General features: G+C 31.2%; 1 protein-coding gene across 4 annotated transcripts in view; it reads left to right on the plus strand.

The window, feature by feature from the left end:
• The window catches only part of aop (ETS variant transcription factor anterior open), a 125,653-nt gene that overhangs the window by 97,981 nt on the left and 3,765 nt on the right, over window positions 1–23,907 (plus strand). For all 4 annotated transcript variants that reach the window (XM_012282128.2, XM_076534653.1, XM_076534652.1 and 1 more), the window contains 3 exons: window positions 20,641–20,886; window positions 22,321–22,983; window positions 23,504–23,753. In XM_012282128.2, the coding sequence (XP_012137518.1) occupies window positions 20,670–20,886; window positions 22,321–22,983; window positions 23,504–23,753 (1,130 nt within the window). In that variant the 5' untranslated portion in view covers window positions 20,641–20,669. The remainder of the gene's footprint in view (window positions 1–20,640; window positions 20,887–22,320; window positions 22,984–23,503; window positions 23,754–23,907) is intronic.

The following is a 23,907-nucleotide window of genomic DNA, read 5'->3' on the forward strand; positions in this document are numbered from 1 at the left end:
ATCCAATATGTCCATCATACTAAATATATTATAGTTACTATCAAATTTAATTAAAATCAACATAAAACTGTAAATGATAAAAAGAACTGACACAACTTTCCCACTCATTATACATTGTATTACACATTGTATATTATTTCTATATACAAGTATATGTATCAATAATTATTACTGTAAACGTAGTAATAAACCAAGTGTTCAACAACCGCTTCAACAATTACATAAAACTCACCATGTGCAAAATTGCTCAACTACGTTGCCCAATAATTTGTCTAAAAGAAATCACTTTTCCTTCAATTACATCACGATTCATGTCCCACTAAATGGACACATCTAAATAAATTCGTGGCCTCCGCGAATTAATTAGTTTCACGATCGAGGAAGCGGATTCCATAGGAGATATAAAAAAGAAATTAACATAACCTCGTTATCTTCTCTGCTTCTTAATCTCCAGCCATACGAAGGATTTATGGAAACTGTGTCCCCGCCTCCCTATTTATATTCCCCTTTTACTTGCATACCGGAATGCAACGTAGCCTCTCTTTTATATAAGAACATATTTTTTATACTTAAAATATGAAGACTCTTCATTTCTAAAATTTTAACATTTCAAGGTTTTTCATTCTTTTTATTTCATTCTTCACTTTTTTCATTTTTCAAGGTTTCAAACTTTTCTATTTTTTTTCTTTCATTGTTCACTTTTTCCATTTTTAAAATTTTCAGGTTTTTACATTTTTCAAAATTTTCAAGCTTGTACATTTTTTAATTTTTCAAAGTTTCAAATTTTTGTATTTCTGAATTTTTAATTTTTCAAATTTCTATATTTTAGAATTTTCAATTTTTCAAAATTTTCTATTTTTAAATTTTTGGATTTCGAAATTAATAAATTTTCAAATTTTTAAGGTTTTTTATTCTTTCATCTCATTGTTCACTTTTTCCATTTTTCAAATTTTCAGGTTTTTACATTTTTCAAAATTTTCAAGCTTGTACATTTTTAATTTTCCAAAGTTTCAAATTTTTCGACTTTCAAATTTTTGTATTTCTGAATTTTTCATTTTGTAAATTTATATATTACAATTTCCAATTTTTCAAAATTTTCTATTTAAAAATTTTTATATTTCGAAATCAATCAATTTAAAAATTTCTAATTCTCAATTTTTAAAATCGTAATATTTGATACAATATTTATTAACAAAGTTCCAACAATTTAATTATCACAAAATTCTATGAATAATCAAACTTTACATAACATCCGAGAGTGTCAGATATCCGCCATATCCCGCGCATACCTGTCGAAAATTACACACTAAATATAATACGATCAGTCTAATACACGACTTTGTATATTACGCAACGCTTCCTGTAACTCTCTTAACTTTTTTGGCTACACTTTAGATAACTTTAGAAACCGTGATCTTTACGTATTGAACCGGTAATCATTACATATCCACATATTTTATTCGCACGATAAATAATCACCGTAAAGTCCTCCACATTAAACGTCAAAATGAAGTCCCTATTAATCAATCACGCAATAAAACCGAATCGTTCATAATTTAACGAAAATAATCCACAATTATGGACATAATTCACAATTCGAGAGAAGAGCAAAATCCTAACCTCAATAAAAGTATCGGTTACATAAATAGCGCAAAGTTAGTGCACCGCTATGAATTGTAATTGGAAAGAATATCGTTCTTCCGGATACAAAGAACAAGGCAAAGGCCGCGATGTAAGTTGCGCGAATAAAAGACGCATTTGTTCGAGGCTAATGTACGAGAAATTGAACGCGAACGTAGGCGAAAAGTCGTTCGTTTTTCCGAAGTGGGGAAGAAAAAGGGAAACCAAAGACAGAGAGAGAGAGAGAAGTGGTAAACGCGGCTGCGCTAAGGAGGAAGGAATTATGCATGATTTTGTTCAAGCTCACGTGTTATGTAAATGATAACGTGCAACTTCCTGAATAACGATAAAGGAGCGTAAGCAACTGCTACTACGCTTAGCGCGTCGCGTCACAAACTTAACCTTTACTTGTATGCGTTTTGCGCATGCGCGGACGCGAATCAGCATTTGTACGTACAGTCGGAAGCAAATCTGACTTCCTTCGGTAAAATATGACAACGGAGGAAAAAGATATCTCCCTGTTCTCCGAGAGAAAAGAGATATTCGCTAATTTCTAGGGACTTTCAACGATTTAGTAACTTGGCAGTCGATGAAGAATTTCAAGGTATAAAAATATAAGAATCTAGGGATTTAAGAATGTAGCTATATTTAGTAACTTCGTAATTTAGGGATATAGGGATTTACGGACATCGCTGCCAGGATATTAAGAATCTAGGGTTTTGAATAGTTAGGAATTTTGAAACAGAAGTATTTAAAATTTAGGGATCTAGGGATTTAGGAATTTGATGATAATACTATCTAGGGATTTTTATGTAGGGATTTCTGGATCTAGGGATTTTCGGGATGTAGCGACTTTTGACCTAGGGATTTTTAATCCCGGGATTTTGGGAGCTAGTGACTTTTGGATCTAGGGATTTGGGATCTAGTGACTTTTTGGGTTAGGGATTTTGGGATCTAGTGACATTTGGAACCAGGGATTTTGGGATCTAGTGACTTTTTGAGCTAGGGACTTTGGGATCTAGTGACTTTTGGAACCAGGGATTTTGGGATCTAGCGACTTTTTGAACCGGGGATTTTGGGATCTAGTGACTTTTCGATCTAGAGATTTTTGAATCTAGTAACTTTTGGATCCAGGGACTTTTGGATATAGGGATTTATAGCTTTATGGATTTTAGAATCTAGTGATTTATAGATCTAGTGACTCGAGTCTAGAAAATGACAAATTCAGGGATTTTTGAATCTAATAATTCGAAAATCTAGTGATTTTCTAGTCTAGAAAATTGTAGATCTAAGGATTTTCGATTGTAGAAATTTGTAGATCTAGGAATTTTTCTTTCTAGAAATTTGTAAATTTTGATAGTTAGAAATCTAGAAACTTGATAATTTCGAAATTTATAATTTGAAAACATGAAGTTTGAAATTTGAAAATTAGTAACTTCAAAAGTCCCTCAATTTCCTAGTCCCTAACTATAATTATATTATAACTGCAATAATCAATATAAAAATTATTTTTACTCATTTTATTTACCCTAAAATCGCGTCATTTTGTCGCAATAAAAATGTTTATATATAGCATGAAAGGTAGAAATATTAAATAATTTCTAAGCTATAAGTAAAGAAAATTTTTAAATAAATAATGATGTATATTTAGCGAAAAGATTTTCGCATCCATTTTCTATCGCAGTAAAGGGAGCTGATAAGAGGTTAAAGGGGAGAAACGGTGTAGAAGGAAGAGGAAGTGGATAGCGTGGGGAGGGTGGCGGGAGGGCGGGAGAAGAAAGCCTTTCGAAACGTAATTCCGGCCGGAAGAGCCGGGAACCCGGAAGTAAGGGAGGAAGCACTATGCTAGCGGGGTGGAAAGGGAGGTGGAAAATTTTCCAGAGCCTCGAGGGAGGGCTCGATCGATCGTTAAGATCGCGGACGAGGTGTCGACGTCTAACCACTGGCAAAGTTCTTCCATCTTTCTTTTTTCTTTCATTATTTTCATTATAGTGGTTTGCAATTGTTCCTACAACTTCGTTAAGATTCCTGATTTTCATAAATTATTTACGAATTCGAATCAGTTCATTTTGAATTGCAAACATTGAAATTTTAACATACCATTATGTTTAAATAGTATATCTATGAAAGAAAATTTAAATAATGTAATATTAAAAGGTACGTTTTAATCGTTTCGGGCAAAGGTTTCTTGCTTTTACTACTGCAAAACATTTTGTTATAATAAAAAATTAACCTTCTGCTTCGATGTATAATATATTTAAATGAAACTAATTTGTAAAGAAAACTTTGAAGCTATCATTTATACTATGTATTCTGCACGCGAATGATGTTGAGTAAAAACGAAATAACAAAAACATTGGTTACATTAAATGAAATAAATCAGTTTGGGGTGCAATGGAAAGTGTTGGATAACTGTTGCACGCTTTAGAGGTTTCGTTTTGCAATAATAGTAACCACCATTGCTGACCACCATTACACCATTCTCTGAATCTACGCAATTTTACACATTCTTTTGGTTAAAATAAAAAGAAAATAATCTATGCAATCTATGCAATTGTATAATAAAAAACTGTACAGTAGTTATTTTATATAAGGTTTTTACGTAATTGTCAATTCCATTTGTGATAGTTATATTTTTAGCTTTATTGTAAATGATAGGAGTAAAGAATAACAGTAAATAAATATCTGTGTTACAAATTTACTCACCCATAGATTAAATTAACCGTAGGTTAGTTTGCAACATTATATCAATTCGGAATGAAAAGAAATATATTAATAATTTATTTGTATTTAACAAGTAACAAGAATTGTCTATTATATATATTATTTTATGTAATATAACCTTATTGAAAGGTTAAATGTCACAACTAAGGAAGAGAATTATGTGGCGCACTCTGGATACCACTTTTGGTATTATATAATACGATATAAAATATCGAAATATATCGGAAATGTTCTCATTAGCCGAGATGCGTAATGCGCATGCGCGTAGTACACCGCGCATGCGCGTTACGCATGTACGTTGCACTTCATTTCAGAAAACAATTTCTTACTTCTTCTGTTAATAAATATTTCAACTGTAGTAATATTTTAAATTTAACCAACTAGAACTGTAATTCTAACAATTTTCTACCAGTATAAATAATTTAAACTCTTATTTCAAAAAATATATGTGAAAGAGTAGTTTTCTATTTAATTTGTTTTCTCAAGGAATTTAAGACACACGTGCAGCGAATATACATAGGTAATCATAATACGTACGTCTTTAATTCTTGTTGTAGTGTCAAAATTGTATTCTAATGATATTGACTGTGATATTGAAAATTAATTTTTTACTGTAGAACAAGTTACTTTAATTATTTTAATTAAAATGACAAGATAAAACAATTGAATATATATTAGGTTAGGTACAAGCTTTTAAGGAGAATTAAAGTACATGTACTGACTTCAGTGTCGTAAATTCGAAGTTGAAAACCTTGAAGGTTGTAAAGCTTTTTCTAATTTGATCCTTATACGTTTAAATGACGCTTAGGTAAAAATTTGAAGTAACACAAGAGGGAATAAAAAATCTAACATGTCTGAAGGAGAAAAAAGCGAATCCCGTAACGAGCAGCATTCCAGAAAATGTGTCCGTCTGTGCCTCTCTTTCTTTCTCTCTTTACAGAGAGGAGAACCGGTCTGTATCCGGACCGGAAGTGCGGACCTTGGACGTCTCTTTCTCTCCGATGTCGCCTCTCTCTCTTTTCGAAAGGAACGAATACTTTACTCGGTTCGATCTTCTTCGCTTCTCTCATCTCCTTTTTCTTGTCTCTTGCTTCCTTTTCCGTTTCTCTGTTTCTTGGTAAGCTGTCTGACGAGAGGTATTCCTTCTTTCTCGTTCGTCCGGTTAATTCCCAGAGAGAGCAAAAGGAAGCAAGACGGTCGCGATAGATGGCATCCGGTTCCCCTCTTTCGAGGAAAACTCGAAGAGGAAGTCACGTTTAAAATATCTTCGCTGATGTTCGATCAGGCACTTACCCTCATTTTTCTTCTGACATTTTCCTCCTGGCTCTTCGTCTTGGAAAGTTTGTTTAACTTTTGACAGATAATTTTATTGAGATCAATTACCTTGGCGAAAAATTCAATTGTGCCTGTTATTTTTAGAAAATGCGAATAGATTTTATATTTTTATAGTGTGTACAAATTTTTAATTTTGTAAGTCCCCAAATTCTTACGTCCCTAAATTTCCAAAATTAGTAGTTTCTAAAATTTTGCAAATTTCTAAGTTACCAAAATTCCTTACTTTTCAAATCTCTGATTTCTCAAATTTCTTAATGAATATAATTTCAAATTCCCTAGGTTCCAAAGTCTAACTCCCAAAATTCCCTGGTTTTTAAATCTCAAATTCCCAGAAATTTCAAGATTCAATATCACTAGATTCCCTAAATTCTCGACGTTCGAAATTTCTAATTCTTCAGTTACCAAATTTCCCTAGGTCTTTAAATTCACTAGATTTCAAAATTTTAATCCCTCAAATTTTCTTGTTTCTAAATTAACAATTCCGTATATTCCCTGGATCCAAATCACTATTTCTCCGAATTCCCTAGCTTTCAAATATCGGACATCGAAAATTCCCTAAATCTAAATTATAATTTCTTCGAATTCCCTAGCTTTAAAATATCAAATCCAAAAATTCCCAGGACCCAAATTACTTTCTCTCCGAATTCCCTAGCTTTCAAATATCGAACCTCGAAAATTCCCTAGATCCAAATAACTATTTTTCCGAATTCCCTAGCATTAAAATATCAATCCCCAAAATTCCCTAGACCCAAAGTATTTTCTTTCCGAATTCCCTAGCTTTCAAATATCGAACGTCGAAAATTTCCTAGATTCGAATCACTATTTCCCCGAATTCCCTAGCCTTGAAATATCAGATCTCAAAAATTCCCTAGATCGGAATTACTATTTCTCTGAATTCCCTACCTCACAAATATCAAATCTTCAGAAATTCCTAGATCCAAATAACTATTCTTCCGAATTCCCTAGAATTAAAATATCAGATCTCAAAAATTCCCTAGATCAAAATTACTACTTCTCTGAATTTTCCAGCTTCCAAATATCAAATCCCCAAAAATCCCTAGATCTGAATCACTATTTCTCCGAATTCCCTATTCCTAAAATATCAGATCTCCAAAATTCCCTAGATTCAAATTACTTTTCCAAATTCCATACGTTCCAAATCTTCAAAGTCCCTAACTTCCAAATCTTAAAGTTTTCCATTTTGCCGGAGTTCTAAATGTAAAAATATGTAAATTCGAGAACGTCTGAGCTTTCATACGTACAAATTCAGTAACTAAAAATGTACGCTTGACGGAGCTTTTTTCCCGTACGTCGTTATTTTTCCCAAGAAAGCGCGCAACGCTCATCGAGTGTAGATTGCAACATTCCTCGACTATTATGACGAATCGAATTCAAGGAGACGATGTTCCTTTCTCTTCCACGTATTATACTTACTTTCCTTTGCTTTTTTTTCCTCCTTTTGGTTTCTTCCCTTCAGCCCCTTATCTGCGCCACAGATCTTTCGGTCCAGAACTCAGCTTTCCCTCGCTGAATACTATAATAGTATCTTGATTAATATAGCCTATTATATATGATTCGAAGTTTACCGATCAAATTGATTGCATTTAATGCGCGGTTATAATACCTGCGGCACTAATCGTGTACTTTCTTTCGAATTAACGTTAATCGTCTCCATTAATTATTTAGACAATCTCAAATATTTGTATTGTGTCGGTATTACACGTGTATTGTATTATATTGTAAACATTCGGTGAATGTAAAACGATCAATGAACATTTTAATCGGATCAAATGGGTGATTTATTAATTACAGTGATTGTAATTAAATTAGTTATGCAAGCGATATTATTATACTTTTATGATTAATACTTTTTTGTAAAGAATATGAAGGAGTATCAGCTGATGCAATAAAAAATATATGATTACATTTAGAAAAACATTAATGACCTTCATATGTCCTTTACACGTCCACCACAAAAAAATATACCACCTGTGCCCCCCTGAAAACCATTCAGCTTCATCTAAAACATTGTTTGCTATGAGTAATAATAACGACGCAAATTTAGATGGCAAAATGTGGCACCCTGTATAAAGCGCCATAATTTATTAATAACAGCAGTAATAATTTATATGATCTATTAAAGGGAGTCACCCGGTACGTGTAACACGTTTGAGTAGATATTTGAGGAGAATTATTTTAGCGATAAGTAAAGCTCTTTACGAGTGGGTCGGTTTTGGCTGCTCGATATTACGGTAATAACGATCGACTCTGGTCGCCACTGGTATTATTGCAGTACTTCCTCCATCTCGTATTTATAAACACTGACTTCCTACTCGCTCGATAACTTGCCAAACTATTCACTTTTCACAGCGCAGTACAATTATGGTATCAAAATAAACCGCTTCGATCGTGCATCGTTATTGTAATTACAATGTGCAATCAATTAACCGCGGAGTGACCGCTGGACGAAATCGTGACCCAAATCTGGGGGACGTGCGCTGTGCTACGATTAAAATTAGATATTCAAATTTGCTTATGAGAGACTTATATACTGGAAAAACTATGTACGCTGTGATGTGGAATTGTAGGAGAATGGAAAGGAATTTTATATTAAATTTTGGGTTGGTGAAGATTTGATTTGAAAATTGTTGAATTTTTAAATTTTAATTTACAAGTTTTTGGATTTTTAGATTTTTCAATGTAAAGTTTTACATTTTCAAATTTTTATATTATCAAATTTTCACGTTTTGGAAAGCTAAATTGTCGCATTTCTAATTTTTCAAATTGTGGGATTTCAAATTCTCAAATTTTAATTTTCCAATTTCCTGAGTTTTCAAATCTTAATTTTCCAATTTTCTAATTTTTCAAATCTTAATTTTCTAATTTTCTAAGTTTTCAAATCTTAATTTTCCAATTTTCTAATTCTTCAAATCTTAATTTTCCAGTTTTCTAATTCTTCAAATCTTAATTTTCCAGTTTTCTAAGTTTTCAAATCTTAATTTCCCAATTTTCTAATTTTTCAAATCTTCATTTTCCAATTTTCTAATTTTTCAAATGTTAATTTTCCAGTTTTCTAATTTTTCAAATCTTAATTTTCCCATTTTCTAATTTTTCAAATCTTAATTTTCCAGTTTTCTAATTTTTCAAATCTTAATTTTCCCATTTTCTAATTTTTCAAATCTTAATTTTCCAATTTTCTAATTTTTCAAATCTTCATTTTCCAATTTGCAAAATTTGCAGATTTCCTGTTTTCAATTTTCTAATGTCAAATTCCTAAAATTTTATATTCTCAAGTTTCCAAATTCCTAATAGTTTAATTCTCCAAATTTCCCTATTTATAAATTCTTTCTAAATTCTCAAATTTTCCAAATTTCTAATTTCCCAAATTCTTAAATTTTCAAAAGTGCTAAATCTGTTTTCCAGTTTTAAAAGCTCCAAATTTCCAAATTCTAAAAATTCAAAATTTTCAAAATTAAAATCCCTATATTTCCAATTCCCCAAATTTTTAAAATTAAATTCCCTAAATTTCCAATTTCCAAATTTCCAAAATTAAAATCCCTATATTTCCAATTCATCAAATTTTTTAAATTAAATTCCCTAAATTTCCAAAATTAAAATCCCTACATTTCCAATTCCCCAAATTTCCAAAATTAAAATCCCTATATTTCCAAATCCCAATCCCAATCCCAAAATCCTCTATTCTGAGTTACTACAAATATCCCCCACCCTCAAACTTCAAACGCGAATAACTCCCCCATTTCTCAAAGTTGCACTTTCTCCTCCTACCAAATAATTCCTCTTACCACACCTAACTCCCCAAAATTTGAATCAAATCAAAGTGTCAACGATCGTGACATCTCTTCGTCCACCAGTAATTACGCGTACAAATCATAAGACCATAGAAGAAGCAAAGAAGCAAAAAAGAAACACTAAAATAAACTGTCGAGTTGCGAGAAGTAGGAATGTTCTTCGTCGAGAAAGACATGTCGGGAGAAAGGAATACCTTTGGAGAGTAAAGTGCATCTTCGGAGGATGGTTTTCAAGTTTACTGGGCCACTTGAAAGAAACCTTTTTCTCGTGGGGAGAGGGTGGACGCGGAATGGCGCGCGGCAAAAGACAAGACAAGAAACGCGCAGGGATAAAGAGAGAAGAAAGAGGCTGGTTCCCATGAGGAGGAGCTGCTGCCGAGTGACGAGGGTGAAGCAGCCTTTTTATCGACTTCCGGTCGGCGTTAGTTGCACGCACGTGCATCCGAGCCTTCGATGCTCTCTTTGTACCTCCGCAGAGATTCTCATTCACCCTACTGGGCCCTTCCTTCATTCTTTCTTTCTTTCTTCGAGTAACAGGTAGTTGTAACGACCAGGCAAATTTTTCGAAAGATACCGATCTTGTAGAGGTTTTCGGGACGAAAGTAGCGAACGTTATTGTTCGGGGACGCAAGCTTTCACGTTGTTTCGAGTTTTCGGACTCTTGATCGCAGCGGAGCTTTGTTACGCTGTTATTGTTCGGGTTATATATGGGGTGACCGAAAGTTATGTCACGGATTTGATGTGGGAGGAACGTGTGTTTATGTTTACGAGTGTTTACGTGGAGGTTTTTCAATTTTTTTTTTAATTTAAGAATTGTTGAATAGATTTGCAGATTTGCAAATTGCCAAGTTATTAATTTTTTAAAATTATAAATAATTTATAACTAAATTCTATGTTTTTAAACTTTCGAAATTTTTATATTTCTGCATTTTCAAATTTAAATAATTTTTTGATTTTTGAATTTTCAAATTTTGAAAATTTTTAGATTTTTTAATCTTAAAATGTTCAAACTATTCAATCTTTAAATTACTGAATGCACAAATTTCTAGAATTTTGAGTTTCCAATTTCCCAAATTCTCAAATTTGTACTTTTACGAATTTTCGAAATTTTTATATTTCTGCATTTTCGAATTTTTGAAAATTTTTGATTTTTGAATTTTTAAATTTTCAGAGTGATTAATCTTTAAATTACTAAATGCACAAATTTCTAGAATTTTGAGTTTCCAATTTCCCAAATTCTCAAATTTTTGAATTTCCAACATTTTTGATTTCATAATTTCTCAAGTTTCCACATTTTCAAATATTTAGTGTTCCATGTTCTTTAATTCTCAAATTCTCATAGTTCAAAATTTTCGAATTTCCTATATTTTCAAAATTTTAAATTTTCATATTTTCAAATTTGCAAATTCTGAAAACTCAAATTTTCTGTATACCAAATTTTCAAATTTCGAAATTCTCAAAATTCCCCAAACCTTAAAATTTCCAGTGCTAAATTTCCCAAATTTGTTCATTACAAAGTTTGAGTTCCCAAATTTCTATATCCTTAAATTCCCACAAATTCTCAAAATTCCCCAAATTCTTCAAATTCCCCAAATACTCAAAATTCCCCAAAGTGAGAAGTTCTCAAATTTGTCCATTACAAAATTAAAAAGTTCTCAAATCTCTATATCCCTATATTCCCACAAACTCTCAAAATTCAAAAATTTCAAAAATTCTAACATTCCCATTTCAAAATACAAATTTAAAAATCCATCAATAAAAATTCATCAAATAACGACTCAATCTTCTATATCGCTGTCTGTTCTAACCTCTCATGCTCCCCACCATACATCCTTCTATAAGCTCAGCAAGTGTACCATTAATACACAAGTATTTACTTGCTATCAATTCTCGATACATATTAATTATTTTCTGCGATATATTATCACCTTCTTAATTCCCCACGAATGAAAGTCCAGTATTATAAAATTTAGTGGTTATTCCGTTTAAAGAATGGATTTTTCTTTATCTGTTTGACAGTAATCTGTGAGAAATATTTGCTGACTGTAAGCATTAAAATAATTATTAAGTAGTGTTAGTACATTTGATAAATATCGTTGATTAAATTCGAATGTTTCAATAAACTTGTATTGTACATATGTCAACAGTAAATTCACTGCTTATTTATTTAGGGTTTAATATTTGTGTATAAAATTGTACTTGGCAGAATAGATAACTTACAATTACGTAGATTTATTCAATCTTCAAATTTATTATCTCATTCTTCAAATTTAATTTCAATATAATTCTTTAATAACTGCTCTTGATGACACGTTTTAATAACACTTGTAACATTGTGCAGATTTTAGGAAACGTCTGTAGTCACGTAAAATTGACAGTATATCTAACCTAAACATTATTAGATTATTATGTACAAAATCTTACATCGAACAATAGAATATTATAGCACAGGTTTATACAATTTATAGGTTATAAATTGTTTCGATTTATTGTATATTTGTGGTTCAAATTTTGTTTTAAAACAATTCTTTAATAATGATTCTTCGTGACAATCTTTTACGAAATATAGCGTGTATACTGATACTGCGCATGCGCTGTATCACGTGTGCCACGCGCATGCGCGTCACGTATCGCTTTAAGAAAGCATTTCTTATTTTCAATAAATACTTGAACTATATTAATATTTGTAACTTAAACTGTTACAACTAGACTTATAACAATTCGTTTACATTTCGTACAATTTCAGATGATTTAAAATAGCACACTAAACCTATTATAAGAATTATAATGTGTAATGTATAATAGTAATTACAATGTGTGAAAGAAATGTTCGAAAGCAGAATCCGAGTAATTTAAACGCAACGAGTGTCGAATACGAGTGAAAAATTTATTGCGAAATGTTTTAGTAAATTAAAGTGAAACCCGTAAAAAAATATGATTTAAGATAACGTAATATATTGTGGGAATTGTAGTACGTGGAAAAAATAGGTGAAAATTATTTGAACGAATTCAAGGTGGTGGAAAAATGATATAAAATGTAAGAAGCAGTTTGCAATCGCTTTTTCCGGGAGCAGTTCATAGTCGTGAAGCGATTGAGGGTATAAAAGAGGGCGGAGAACACTAACCACGTGGGTTGCTCGTTCGTCTGATAAACCTCTGTTCGACGACGTGTCACTGACCCTCTCCTTTATCCCTCTGTTCGTACGCTATTTCTCTTCCCCCTCTCTCTTCTCCCCCTTTCTCGCCATCTTTCTCTCTCTCTCTGATATTTTTATTTTATCGCTGAATTCAATTCTAACCGATCTTAATTACTTCGGCCAAATTTAGAACAGATTATATATGACTTGATAATAGCATAATAGTAGTAATTTAATAATAGCATAATAGTGTAATAGTAATATTTTAATAATAATATAGTACTACAAATTAGTAGTAGCATAGTAGTAATAATTTAAAAATAACATAATGGTAAAATAATAATAATTGAATAAATATGATAGTATAATTTAACGAAAATTATTTATGAGCACTAAAATAAGAATTTATTGATAGCTGATAATAATTGTAATTGACAAATTATTGAACTTTATTTAAATATTTATGTTTATAACTGTCTGCATATTATTTACGTGTTTTGTAGAATGAAACAGATTGTTTAATAAATTTATGAATTTAAATAAATTGAAATTTAAAAAATTGAAAACTGAAAATTTGACAACTGGAAAATTTTAAAATCTAGAATTACAATAATTATAAAATTTGATAATTTATTAATATGAATTTTTATAAATTAAAAAATTTGTTACCTTGAAAGCTGTGAATGTAAGATATATCAACCTGTCAATCTTGAAATGTAAATCGTTATAATGTACGTTCCACTATACACGTTTTAACACAATCCAACAATCGAACAACAGGTGAATAGAAAAGAATTGATGTATGTAAACCGAGGAACAAACCTGAGAATATCGAGGAAAAGAAGAAAAGTGGAGTTTTCGCGACCTTGAGTTGGTCGGTGAACCCGATGCTCGTGTGTCCGCTTACGTCATGCTCTCGCCGACACTTCACGAGGAAGTACTTTCTCGGTTCTCCCCACGGATTAAAGAAGGAAAGAGAGAAACAGAATCAGAAAAGAGTGATGCGGGCCGAGATAGCCAGTCAGTGGTGAAGCAACGCACACAAACAAATCAACGCCCTCCACTTACTGTAAACTGTGATCCTTCCCCGTCGTCGAAGTTAGATGGCACTGCTAAACGGTGAAGGTTAGTGATCCTCGAGGGAGCGATCGGAAAATATCCCGCCATATTGATCTAAACAAGACGTGACCTCGAACGGCGGGAAAATTCAAACCGAAAAATTTTGTTTTGGGACAATCAGTGACGTAACAGGTTTTACTTATCGATTTAATGTGAGATATTAAAATTTAATATATTATACTATTATTACTATTAATTGTGGTGGAAAATAAATATTGTTTTCAATAGTATATAAAGTACAATAGTAATATAACTGATAACAAAAACTGATATTCTAATAATATTTAAAATTTTTTATTTTTATGTTTTTATGAGTGCATCATGCGTCAATTACGTCGTGCGTGACTCGAACGATATTTTATTTTTCTAATTGTCGTTGAAGTCCATCATAACATTTAATTAAAATAAAATTATGAAAATCCATAGCGTTATGTATTGATAAGTTAAATATTTTTTTGGATATCTATAAAACTTCAAGTATTTGCAATTATTGAACATGATATGTCAAATTTGAATACTGATATTACAAAGTTTTTATTAAATACCGATATTACATATTTTAATTTAAAATTCTGATGAGCTGTAATTTATTGTAATTTGTTATGTTTTATAAGATAGGTCTGGTGACATTTTAGGAATCGTTTAATTGAACGTAATTGGAGTTTAATTAAATTTAATTGATATAATTAGCAAAATGGTGAAGCATATTAAGTAATAATATTACTCGGTGTTAAAAGAGAATGTAATGACGTCGAATTCATACCGCTGACCGATAACCCAATGCTGTAACTGTCTCGTAAACAAAAATTGCTAATATAATTCCATTCGGTATAATCTGTTTTTCCTTGCTTTCTGTTTGCTTCCTTTACGCTTGACTTCTTTCTTTTCTGCACTTATCATGTTGAATGTTTCTTTACTTTATATTGCATAATATGTCTTACGTTTTTCTTTTTTTTTGTGATAATTTTGAATCTGGAAATTTATAGTTTGTGTATTTTAGAAACATTGATTTTTACATATTTGTGGATCTGAAATTTTGGAATTTGAAATTTTGGAATGTGAAATTTTGGAATTTGAAATTTTGGAATTTGACATTTTGGAATTTGGCGTTTTGGAATTCGAAGTTTTGGAATTCGAAGTTTTGGAATTTGACATTTTGGAATTTGACATTTTGGAATTTGACGTTTTGGAATTTGACATTTTGGAATTTGAAGTTTTGGAATTCGAAATTTTGGAATTTGACGTTTTGGAATTCGAAGTTTTGGAATTCGAAATTATGGAATTTTATATTTTGGAATTTGACGTTTTGGAATTCGAAATTTTGGAATTCGAAATTTTGGAATTTGACATTTTGGAATTTGAAGTTTTGGAATTCGAAATTTTGGAATTTGAAATTTTGGAAATTGAAAATTAAGAATTTGAAATCTTAGAATTTGAAAATTAAGAATTTGAAATTTTGGAATTTGAAATTTTGGAAATTGAAAATTGAGAATTCGAAATTTTGGAATTTGAAATTTTGGAAATTGAAAATTGAGAATTCGAAATTTTGGAAATTGAAAATTAAGAATTTGAAATCTTAGAATTTGAAAATTAAGAATTTGGAATTTTGGAATTTGAAATTTTGGAATTCGAAATTTTGGAATTTGAAATTTTGGAAATTGAAAATTGAGAATTCGAAATTTTGGAAATTGAAAATTAAGAATTTGAAAATTAAGAATTTGGAATTTTGGAATTTGAAATTTTGGAATTTGAAATTTTGGAAATTGAAAATTAAGAATTTGAAATTTTGAAATTTGCTAACACGAAAATAAAAAATTTATAAATTCAGTGATTTGAAAATAAAAAAATGTATAATTTAGTAATTTGAAAATTCGAAATACATATAAATATTAATTAATAAATATAAAAATTCAAAAATTTTCAAGTACAAAAACTAATAGTCAAAAACCTTCAAACTTGAAAATTATAAAATTTAAAACCTGTCAAGTATACATAAACACATTAATACATATAAACTACATATATTATTATTAAAAAAGTATTTGACTAATTATATCAGTAATTTCTGAAATAATTCTCTCGACATTTAAAGACGTTTAAAGGCCCACCCAAGTCCCATTTAGTTACCTTAATAGCCGTCAGTGGCGTTATAACTAGTGTAGTATCGATTCAACCCTCTCGAACGCAAGAATATCGAAATCCATATAATCGTTGATCTACGGAGTGCACGGTCGATAAATCATTGTGCAGTTGGAGCGTAACGTGAATTATAGAGGAGGTAAACACAGTGCACCGAGATCGGAGAAAGTCTTCACTCTTTGCGGTTCTCTATAGATGCACAGCCGGTATTATGTAATCTGTTGCACCGTCTCTTATTCTTAGATTGCGACATCTGAACGATACTTCTTTCAACGATCTCGAAGAACCGAGAAAATTAACCTGACACCATAACTGTGGTATGAACAATTTTAAAGGTTATAGTGTTACAGTTACCTTATCTTCAATAATATTAAATTATTATTGTATATCTTCAATAATATTCAATTATTATCGTAGATCTTTAATAAAATAAGTGACAATAAACTGATTTTTTGTGAGTTTAAAATATTAGGTTAGTTGTATACTTAACCTGTCGTAGGAGTTAAGCTTCTTTTAATGAAAACAACTTTCTTAGTGTAAAGTTTGTATTAGTAGTTTTATATAGGCAATTTTTTAGTAAATTGCAACACAATAATTATTACATACTTTATTTACAGTATGAACAGTATGAAGTATATTATTTATGAACATTTTAGAAATGTGAGGTTGGTGGAAGATTTAAGAGTTGAAAATTTTGTGACATGAAAATTATTAATTTTGAAATGTGGTGATTTGAAAGTTTGGGAAATTGGAAAGTGAAACTTTCAGAATTTGGTGAGTGCGAAATTTGAAATTTATAGATTTGATTATTGAAACATTTAGAATTTAAAAATATAGTAATTGGAAAATTTTTAATTTGACAAGGTGGTAATTGAAAAATTAAAAATTTGGCAAGATGGTAATTGAAAAATTAAAAATTTGACAAGGTGGTGATTGAAAAATTAAAAATTTGAAAACTTTAAATTTGAAAAATTGGTAAGTGAAAAATTTAGAATATAGAAACTTAAAATGTGAAAATTTATTTATTGAAAAACTAAAAATTTCTGTACTTCTAAATTTTCAAATATAAAAATTGACTCATGGTAAAATATAAATTATAAAATATCTCCATATTGATTTTCCATCAAAACCATGGCACCATAAGACGCCATATTGCAATACATCGTCATCAAACCGCGTCAAACCGTATTTTAATGTATAACTGTAAACCTTTTATTAAAACCGTTTAATTCTTTGCAGAAACGAACACAATTGAATACCTTTTTTGCTCGAATGGTTAGTCAATTAGTAGCTAATACTTTGTATTGAAACGGTAGTGAATCAGCTTGTTTTATCGTTGATGTATCCCGTGTTATCGATAAATCAATAGTAGATTGCTTCATAATGGAGCTCGACAGAAATTTGAAACTGCCGTGAAGATAAAGAAAGAGAGAAGGAGAGAGGAAACGTTTGAGTACCCGGAAGAAAAGAGAATCGACTCTTCCCTCTGCGATAAATCTTGAATCATCTTCAAGGATCTTCCGCCTTCTACCTTTACTTTAAACCGAAACGAATTCGTGCTCAATTCGAGTTTCACGCTTTTCTTTCGCTAAACATATTTATCTTCATGCACTGAGACGCGATTTTTAAAATGGCGTATGCCAAGCAAGGAACTTATATGTATATACATTTTATTGTTTGAAAACATTTTTTAGTAAAAATGTTTGTAGTCAAATTTATTGCTATAGTATTTTAATAAATAATTCATTTGTTATTAATAAATATAGATCATTATTTATATATGGCCATAATCAGTTAATAAATAATTTTGTATATTAATTTATATTTGAGATAATTAATTTTATTTAACAGTTTGTTTAAACTATAATTGTTTAATTATTTTATAATTAATAGTTTTAACAATTAATTTACAATTAATAATTCTTAATATTATTTAACAATTACTATTTGCAATCATTAATCTAAAATTATTTACTAGTAATTGTCACTAACAATTTATGAAAATGAAATCCAAATACATATCTATAAACATGTTCAATATTTCACTGAGAATAGAAGAAAATGCACATGCGTTTATCCGTCAGATTTAAATGTCAAGATAAAGTTTGCTCATAAGCGAATCTTGCAAAGCGTGGGATAGCTAATGTCGACCAAATTGTAGTAGCTTCGTTTATGTGTTCTCGTTAGTTACGTAAGAACTATGAATAAGGAATAACGAACCTCTGACATTAAGGAAAACGAAGATCGGCTAAAACACTCGTTTCGCGTCTGTTTACGTTTGTATTTACATTCTCGTACGTCTATCGCTACCACCTGTGTGCGCCTTCTGTTTCTCACCCTAGATAGAATTATGTCATTCAGCTTTACTGAAATTCCTTCGTATATACTAGCAAAAACAATAAATACGTCGCAAATACGTTTTTCAACCGTATACGTAATAGACCTTTACCATTGCATGTAGACGGCGATTAAAAAAAGTGTCTACAGCACCATATGCATATTAGTAGATATTAAGTCTGCTCACAGTGGAGAACTAATTTTTTATTCATTTTTAGTATACATATACCGTACAAGAAAAGTGTATGTTGTTAAATTGAGACGTATATTCTTAAATTCCTATATCCCTAGAATCTGGGATCATAGATTTCTACCAGATATCGCTAGATCCCTATTTCCCTAAATCTCTATTTCACTAGCTCCCTAATTCCCTAAATTCCTATTTCCCTAGCTCCCCAATTCCTTAGATTCAGAATTCCCTAGATTCCTAATTCCCTAGATTAAAAACTCCCTAGATCCCCAATTCTCTAAATTCAGAATTCCCTAATTCCCTAGATCTCTAATTCGCCTAGATTCCAAATTCCCTAGATCCCTAATTTTCTAGGTTCAAAACTCCCTAGATCCTCAATTCTCTAAATTCAAAATTCCCTAGATCCCTAATTCCCTAGATTCAAAACTCCCTAGATCCTCAATTCTCTAAATTCAAAATTCCCTAGATTCCAAATTCCCTAGATTCAAAACTCCCTAGATCCTCAATTCTCTAAATTTAAAATTCCCTAAATCCCTAATTCCTTAGATTCATATTCCTCTAGATCTCTAATTCATTTAGATTCCAAATTCCCTAGATCCCTAATTATCTAGATTCCAAATTCCCTAGATTCTCATTTCCCTAAATTCCTAATTCCCTAGATCTCTCATTCGATATAGCCCTAATTCCCTAGATTCATATTGCCCTAGATCCATGTTTCCCTAGATCCCTATTTGCCTAGATCTCTATTTCACTAGAACCATATTTCCCTAGATTCCCCTTTCCCTATATTGCTAGTTTAGAATCCCGAAATTCCAATGTTCCGATGAGTCTAAAGAAAAATTGAAATGTTGAAAGTTGTGAAAAATTGTTTCGAGTACTTTCTCATAGTGATAAATTAGTGTACTGACATATGTTTGTAATCGTCTAGGGGCTATGGCAGAAAGAATGCAAGATTAATTGTTCCTGATTATTGTACTAGATACAATACATTGTTTTATCATCATTTAGTGTGAAATAAAATCAGATATGGTACTCTTTTTTTATTTTTGTCAGTAATGTATTTGGATTTAAATACTAGACGCAGATTCGGTTGGCTGCACTCGGAAAGATTCTAACGAAGATTGAAAAGGCAATTTTTTGTGCTGAAGATCATTCTCGAGCGATTTCTTGCATTGATTACGACTTCCGGCACGACTTCCTGCTTTCGTTGGCTTGTCACGACCTCTAAGTTAAAAAATGTCCGTTCTGAATTCCCGATTGATTACATTCATCTAACACGCTTCCTCGCGTTATGCAACTGTTTGCCGAAATCAATTGATTTAAGTAGTAATTAAAGTGTTAACAGTAGAGGAATAAATGAATTTTCAATTGCACTTACATTTTTACTGTTCCTTATTTTTGTATCATTTTTTCTTATTATGTATTACACAAAAATTATTACAAAAACATTTTGTTACTGTCCTTGTTAAAAATAATTTAATGTATTTATAGGTTAATATCGTTCAATCATTCGTCTTAAATATCCTACATACGAGGGTAAAGTACTTACAACGTGTTATATAACCTAATAATAATGTGATAATATGTATGACAACAGACGATTAATCAGTTTTAAACAATACTTGAGATAAGGACGCAGTGTGTGAGATTATATAATATATACGGTATTCCAAAAAGACGAAACAAAATGTTTTCTTGAACAAAGTAAATATACGCGAAGAAAACATTGCGTTGCGTAGACACTGCGTTGCGTAGACGCTGCGTGCGCATGCGCATGACACGGCTGCGCATGCGCACTACACATCTCGATGCATGTAAACGTTTCTACATTTTTTGTCGATAAATAATTTAACATTATCATTATTTAACATTTAATCTCACTTTTAATACTACGAGAAATAACCATTTTAAAAAGGATTATAATTTAAATCATATTTTAATATTTGCTTATTATTCGCAAATAATTCATGTTGTGACAATACATGTTCTATTCATACAAGTACGTTGAACGATATTTGATTAACATAAAATACTATTATTAAAACTTAACAGTGTTTCTCATTTAAAATGCTCCATTATTTACAAATTGAATTTCGCGGTATAAACTTTGTTGCAAAATTGCGGCAGCAATTCGACCGTCATTTTGCGGCTGTAATTACGGTGTCGTTAATTCCGCAGACCTATACGCTTTTAATAGAGAAAATTGACCATTGTATTTTACTGATTTCAGGAAAGAGAGGACACAAAACAAGGCGTGTTATGAAATTGTTGCCGTCGATCCAGTTGCCGCAATTGCCGCCGGTTTCGGCCGGGGGTGGAGTGACGGGTATGGAGTCTCGACTACCACCGGGTATATCATTGCCTTTCAGCCCTACAGAGTTACTTTGGCGATACAGCCCTGCCATGAATTTTCCACCCTCTCATCCATCGCCCAGCCCCTTTCTAGACTTCAAGACGCACTTGCCAACAAGCCTCGGTGAGTTGAACTCCTGCAATTTGTTAAATTTTAGTGATGAAAGCAAACACTTTATGTGACAATCATAAATCTTTTCTGAGTACAGTTAAATATAGTTCTTTTACTAATGGTGGTAATTTTTGCAAAATATATATTTTTATATTAATGTCATTCATTTAAAAGAATTTACATTTCTTATTGGAATGTCGATATTGGAGAGCACAGAAACGATAATTGTAATTTAAAATTTGTATTTGGCGCCATGTGGTTTGAATTTGGCGCCGTGCGATTTGAATTTAGCGCCGTGCGATCTGAATTGGCGGTATACGATTTGAATTTGGCGCCATATAAGTTCGCATATGGCGTCCACAATATAAGTTCTAAAAATTTTAGTACACTATTAGAAAATTATATGCGGATATTTCAGGCTTTTTAAAAAGGAGTAAAATTATAATAATCAACATATTAATATTTATTTATATATTTCTTTCTCTAAATTTCAGTTAATATTTGCTTTCATTCCAACTTAAAATTTTTTTATTTCTCATTTTAATTTTATTCCATAAGTGGTTTTCTACATAATTAAAATCTCTTTAATTATGAGATAAAATAATTTGTCTAATTTTCAATTAAGAAATTATTCAAACAATTGTAATTTATTTCGTAATTAAGAGGAGTTTAATTACTTCCAGTAATTAATCATCGAATCAAATTATAATCGTCCGTATGATAATTACAATTTGACTCTTAATTAAAGAAATTTAATTATGAATTAATTACCAAATATTAGTAGTAATTAATTAGTTAAAAAATCATTTAATTATATGGAACTATGAATTGAACTATGTAGTTTAAAACTTTTTTGTTTGCAACTTCATTGTTTAAACTTTATGAATTATTTATTGAACTTTGAATGATCGACGGTCTTTAGGGTCTTTTAGTACCCATAGCTATTTTTTATCTCAGAAATCTTTTGTTATTAAACAAATACAATGTTATTATTAATATGTTCGTTTTTTTAAATTGAATTAAAAATTAATTTTGGTAATTAATAATTAATAACAATTAATAAAATCAATTTAATTAATTAATGCATAATAAAAATTAATAAAAGTAATTTAATTAATTAATGCTTAATAAAAATTGATAAAAGTAATTTAATTAATTAATGCTTAATAAAAGCATTGATTAATAAAAAATTGATAAAACTAATTTAATTATTTAATGCTTAACAAAAACATTGATCAATAAAAAATTGATAAAATTAATTTAATTATTTAATGCTTAACAAAAACATTAATTAATAAAAAATTGATAAAATGAATTTAATTGTATGATAATTAATAAGAATTAATAAAATTAATGTAAATAATTAATTAATGTTTACTTTCTTATATAAGAAAAAAAGATATTTCATTAAAACAAAGAAAACTAACAAAAGAATTTTTTTAACAGCTTCGGATCCAAGGCTGTGGTCCCGCGAGGATGTGGCGACGTTCCTGCGATGGGCGGAGCGAGAGTTCGACCTGCCCAAATTCGACATGGACATGTTCCAAATGAACGGCAAAGCGCTTTGCCTGTTAACAAAAGCGGACCTGGGCGAAAGATGCCCGGGCGCGGGCGACGTGTTGCACAATGTGCTGTCGATGCTGGCTAGGGACTTTAACCAATTCCAAAGGTATCTGCCCAGTAGCCCCGTGACGCCCACGAGGCCGTCCGCGTATCCCCTTAGCCCCCATTCTCATCCACCGACACCGACTTGGACGGAGAACTCGTACACCGCAAACTTGGCCTCGTTAATGTCCGCGAATTCGGTGACGTTATCGCCGGCGCCGTCCGTGGACAGCCAAGCAGGTTCGCCGGGACACATGGAGAGCAATCAGAGCCAGGTTTACAAGAGCGATTCGGACGAGGATAATCAACAAGCGGCAACAGGAAGCCCGCCAGCTACGCCCACAGCCCTCGCCGCCCAAAGGCTAAGCGAAGTTTGCGTTAAGGATCAGCTCAGCCCTACCCTTACGCAGCCCATGATGCCTTTGACGCCCGGTGCCTTCAGGACGAACACTACCAACGTTGCCAGAGAGTTTTTCCCCAACGATTCCCCAGAACCTAATACCAGTAAGCGCTTTTTTTATAAACTTCCTCTTTTGAGAGAGGAAAGTCGTTTCCTCTTGTGTGAGGAAAGTCGTTTCTGTTAGCAATTTTTGTTCTAATTTAGCAGATAATTTTTATGACACTTCACTGGGGTCTTGTTGACCATGCTTTGATACGTTTAATTAACTCTGTAATGTATAATGTTTTGTGGGAAAGGCGAATGAGATGTGGAAGTTTAGAATTTTTGAAAATTTGACATTTGGGATTGAAAGATTGAAGAATTTGGAAATTTAGGAAATTGAGAATTTAATTTTTGATAGTCAGAAATTTGGGAATTTAAAATTGTAAATATCTGGGCATTTGAAAACCTAAAATTTTGAGAATTTAAATATTTGAAAAATTTTCTAAATTTATTTAATTTAAGACAGCACCAATTTGACAATAATTTTGTAATATTTTTATTAATATAAAATTGAATTACATACTTCTGCCTATAATTGAATTAAAATGTACGTTATACTAAAATGATTCTTCTTTATTGCAGATGGTAGACTTCTGTGGGACTTCCTTCAACAATTATTAAACGATCCTTCACAACGATACACACACTACATCGCGTGGAAAAATCGGGAAATGGGTGTTTTCAAAATCGTCGATCCTCCAGGACTCGCGAGACTTTGGGGCATTCAGAAAAATCATCTTTCCATGAATTACGATAAAATGAGTAGAGCTCTACGATACTATTACCGTGTGAATATTTTACGAAAGGTTCAAGGAGAACGACATTGTTACCAGTAAGTTCTGCGTTATTATTTTTTTACCTTTAATTTACGATCAAAACGACAAAAAATGTGTATTTTTTTATCCGGAAGGTGTTGCGGTTGCAAAACGTCTCATATGAAATTTACATTTTTTTTCTGACAAACAATTTAAATTTAAACACTTTTT

This window comes from Megachile rotundata, chromosome 8, assembly GCF_050947335.1.
Source record: "Megachile rotundata isolate GNS110a chromosome 8, iyMegRotu1, whole genome shotgun sequence".
Lineage (NCBI taxonomy): Eukaryota > Metazoa > Arthropoda > Insecta > Hymenoptera > Megachilidae > Megachile > Megachile rotundata.